This window comes from Apis dorsata, unplaced genomic scaffold (genome assembly GCF_000469605.1).
Source record: "Apis dorsata unplaced genomic scaffold, Apis dorsata 1.3 scaffold_486, whole genome shotgun sequence".
NCBI lineage: Eukaryota > Metazoa > Arthropoda > Insecta > Hymenoptera > Apidae > Apis > Apis dorsata.
Genome location: NW_006263721.1, coordinates 1,105,574 through 1,109,924, shown reverse-complemented (window position 1 = coordinate 1,109,924; position 4,351 = coordinate 1,105,574). Strand labels below are relative to the sequence as shown.

The window sequence follows — 4,351 nt, the reverse complement described above, 5'->3', positions numbered from 1 at the left end:
TTACTAATTTTCAAAAAAAAAAAAAAATATAAAGAAGAAATAAAAGATAAATATTTAATTTTTTCAATTCTAAAAGATGATTATTATTATTATGACTATTATTAGATGACTATTATGACTATTATTATTTATTGTACAAATCTAAATTTTAAAAATTTTAAAAATCATATTTTTTAAAAAAAAAAATTTTCTGCAAATATCCATTTCTTAGCAAAGAAAAAATAAACATTTTAAATTTGAATTCAATCAATATCAATCTTTGCAAATTGAAAATATTAAAATTAAAATTTATTAAAATTAATTTTATTAAAATTAAAATTTATTTTAAGAAAGCAAAACAAAAAAATATGAATATAATATGAACAATAATTTTTCTAAATTTATTTGAAAATTTTAATCATAAATTATGTATATAAAAAAGTAAACAAATATTTATGCAATAAATAAAAAAATAAAATTTTTATTTACATTTCATTTGTTGATTTGCCCCTATTGCAAGTTGATAAAACACATGAAAATTTCTTTCATCCAAATTATGACAAGTGACTCTCGATTTTTCTAATAAGAAGTTTGAAATTTTTCCTCCATTGAGTTGGCCACCAGGACCAAATTGCATTTCTACATATTTTCCCTGAAATAAAAAATATATTTCACAAATATTTGCTCATTTATTTTATTAAAGTATTTTCTATTTTTTCTATTTTCATTTATACTAATAAAATAAAATTAAAAGCTTTAAAATTAAAATTAAAAGAAATTAAAGTAAAGATATAAATAAAATAATAATATATTAAAAATAATTATAGTAGTAAAATAAAAGTAATTATAAATTTACGTACAAATCTGCTACTGTTATTGTTCCGTATAGTCTTTGCATTGCCAAAAGCTTCTAAAAGAGGATTAGATTCCAAAATAACATTTTTTACTTTTTGCATTTTTGTACCACCACCACTGATCTTAGCAATATATGACATAATATATTTTACTGAAACTGTTTTACCGGCACCAGATTCTCCACTGTAAAACATAAATAAATAAAATAATTAAATTATGCGTAATTTTTTGTTGATTACATTAAAAAAATTTATTATATTTTAAATATTAAAAAAATTAATAATAAGACATATTAATAATAATAGATATTAAAAAGGATTTTATATATATAAAAAGATATTACTAAATATTTTTATTTTCTATGTTTTACATTCTCTGTTTTATTAGCTTGAATTACTTTGCGTTATAAATCATTGTTCTATTTGTATTATATTATTTTAAATTTTACAAATCTCGGATATATAAAGTTATTTTATTTTCCACAATCCTAAAGGTTATATAAAATTAAAATTGATTTTTGTATAATAAAAAAAAAATTTTTATAATAAAAAAAAAATTAAAAATATATTAGTATAAAAAAATAGAATTATCATTNTAATAAAAAAATATTTATAATATATATATTTTTTAATAAATTTTTTTTTCCAATTTTATTATTATTTTTTATATTTTTTGATTTCTTAGGACAATTAAACATGATTCAAACAAAATGACTTTTAAACTCTCTTAAACAATTAAATAAGCGATACAAATATTAAATTGAATTTTTCGAAAACTACTTTGAAAAAAAAATAAAAAATTTATAATCTTATATATTGTTATATTATTTTTAATAATTGTATTTTTAATATTGTATTTTTAATAATTTCATTACTTTCTTGTCGCAATATGTATTTATCTTGGGAGTTTTTAAGTTAATATTATAAACGTAATTTGCAAAAACATAATTTACAAATAAAAATATAAAAAATGTATAATATATATTTATAGATAATAAAGATTTAATAAAGATTTTTTAAACGTTTTATTAAAAAATTATAACAAATATTGAACACAATATGTCTAATTCTAAATTCTAATTAAAAAATATAAATTCTAAATTAAAAAATATAAACAATGTATATAAACTATTTCATGAAAAACATAAATTTTATCTGAATTATAAAATTATTTTACCTAATAATAACACATTGACTTTCCTTATCAATTAACATATTTCTATACATATTGTCTGTTAATCCATAAATATGAGGTGGATTTTCATATGGTACCTGACATAAAAAAAGGCAACAATTAATGTAATTGTATATAAATATCATGTAAAAATAAATTCATAATTTAAAAAATAAATAATTTATTTATTATTACTTACTGCTCCTTGATAAATTTCTATCTCTTTTTCACCAAAATATGGCATTTGTTTAAAAGGATTAACTGATACTAATACAGGACCAATACTTGTCTGATAATTATTAAGGAAATTATTTTAATTTTTATCATAGAATTAAAATTTATTTCATATTTGTTTCATAAAATTTATTATCTATACGTATTGAAATAATAATTATAGTAATTATAGTAATGAAACATTTAAGATTAATATTACAAAAATATTTTTATCCTATGAATTTCTGACTTCGAACTATTGCTATATTTTTACAATATCTATTTTAAAATCTTTAATATATATAGTATTAATAAAGTATTCAATTGATTCAACAAATTTTTTAGAAAAATTTTTTTAAAAATAATAATTAATATAATAAAATGTAATGAAATAATAAATAATGTAATGTAATGAAAATAGAAATTAAATATATCATCACAGAATTCATATTACGAAAGCAATTTATTTATATTATTGAAAATTTTTATTATTCAAAGTATCAAATTCAAAATATTTATTATTAATATAAAATATAATTATTAACAATAACTATTTATTAAAGTGAAATGAAATATAGAGAAAACATTTCTTTTTATTATTGATCGCATGCTAAAAAATATATTAATATTAATATTAAAAAGCATGTTTATATGAATAAATATGAATAGTAAGATGGAATAAAAAAATCATTATTGTATATATATATTTAATTGCTTTTATAAAGTACAAAAGCTAATATTTCTTTCAATGCAATTAAGATTGCAATATCTCATTATGTATTATTTAATTAATAATTTTTTACATAAGATTTTATATGTGTCAAAAGAATTTATATATATATTAATAACATCAATATCAACATCAATACTGTTATTTTACAATTTATTACAATTTATTACTGTTATTTTACATATTATTACAATTATCGCAATAATATGTGTTCATGTGATATGTAAAATCGATAATAGTTATTAATATTCTTTTTACTTAATAGTTGTTAATATCTTAGATAAGAACGAACCACATAATATCGCTATGATTGTTTCTTTGTTTTTTTGAAAATAACAAAGATATTGCGCAGCAAAAAAATTGCTCATCAATATTGAAAGTTATTATCTGTATTAACGCTTCAATAATTAGAACTAAGGTTATATATATTATTATAAATATTGAAAATGACGTCACAATGTCAACATTGCAACATTCTCTACATAAAATATGAAAAAAATGTATAGAATGTTTTTTGTTTTCTTATATTAAAAAACCTACAATAATCTTGATCAATATTTTTTTTAGTATAATTAATAACATTCTTTATCATTATAGTGCATAATTATAATTAATGTATAGTTAATGTCTAATCCTTACTTCTAATCTTCATTACAAATGAAACAAAATTTCTCTATATTTTTCTTCTATAATTTTTGAAAGAGTAAAGATTTTAAAAAATCTAAAAATTAAATTATAAAAAAATATTTTGAAAATCATAATGATAATTAAAAGATTTCATTGATAAAATATCCCCATTTGTAATATAATAATTAAAAACAAATGCTTAAAAAACTGTTACTATACATAAAATATGATTTTAAAATTTGATCTGATGGTATAATTGTAGAAAAGTATAGAAATTCAATGGAAAAAAATTGCTAACATTTTCACATAAGAAAAAACATATAGGAAAACAAGGAACATTTTAAATATTGTATTCACATCTTGTATTGTTTTGTATAGAATCAATCTTACAAATAATATCCTTCTATTATATGCATACAACGTTGGTAATTGCTATGATATGAAAAATTGATATTCTTAATTGGTCTTTCTTTATTTTCCTATATAACTGAAATTGATACTCATTCGATTGATGTAAAAATATAAAATTATTGAATATTATTGATAAGTAAAATTGAAAAACGTCATATTTTATAATTTTCAAAAATAATAAAAAGTTAATATTTAATAATATAATATTTTCTTTTTATTTTTTTAGATATTTTTTTCAGCTTATTTTTATATTTCATATAATTAAAAAAAAAACATTTTATAAAATATAATAATTTTCAAATCTAAGTTTTCCCTTTGATCATCTTTCAAAAAATGATAAATAATAATTAATAATAAATAATT

The 4,351-nt window shown here is 16.7% G+C and overlaps 1 protein-coding gene across 1 annotated transcript in view; it reads right to left on the bottom strand.

The window, feature by feature from the left end:
* Window positions 1–4,351, bottom strand: part of LOC102677168 (unconventional myosin-Ie-like) — a 17,588-nt gene that overhangs the window by 2,338 nt on the left and 10,899 nt on the right. The window contains exons 3-6 of the mRNA XM_006620196.2: window positions 2,207–2,296; window positions 2,011–2,105; window positions 840–1,017; window positions 469–631 (exon numbers count right to left, since the gene is read on the bottom strand). Of these exons, the coding sequence (XP_006620259.1) occupies window positions 469–631; window positions 840–1,017; window positions 2,011–2,105; window positions 2,207–2,296 (526 nt within the window). The remainder of the gene's footprint in view (window positions 1–468; window positions 632–839; window positions 1,018–2,010; window positions 2,106–2,206; window positions 2,297–4,351) is intronic.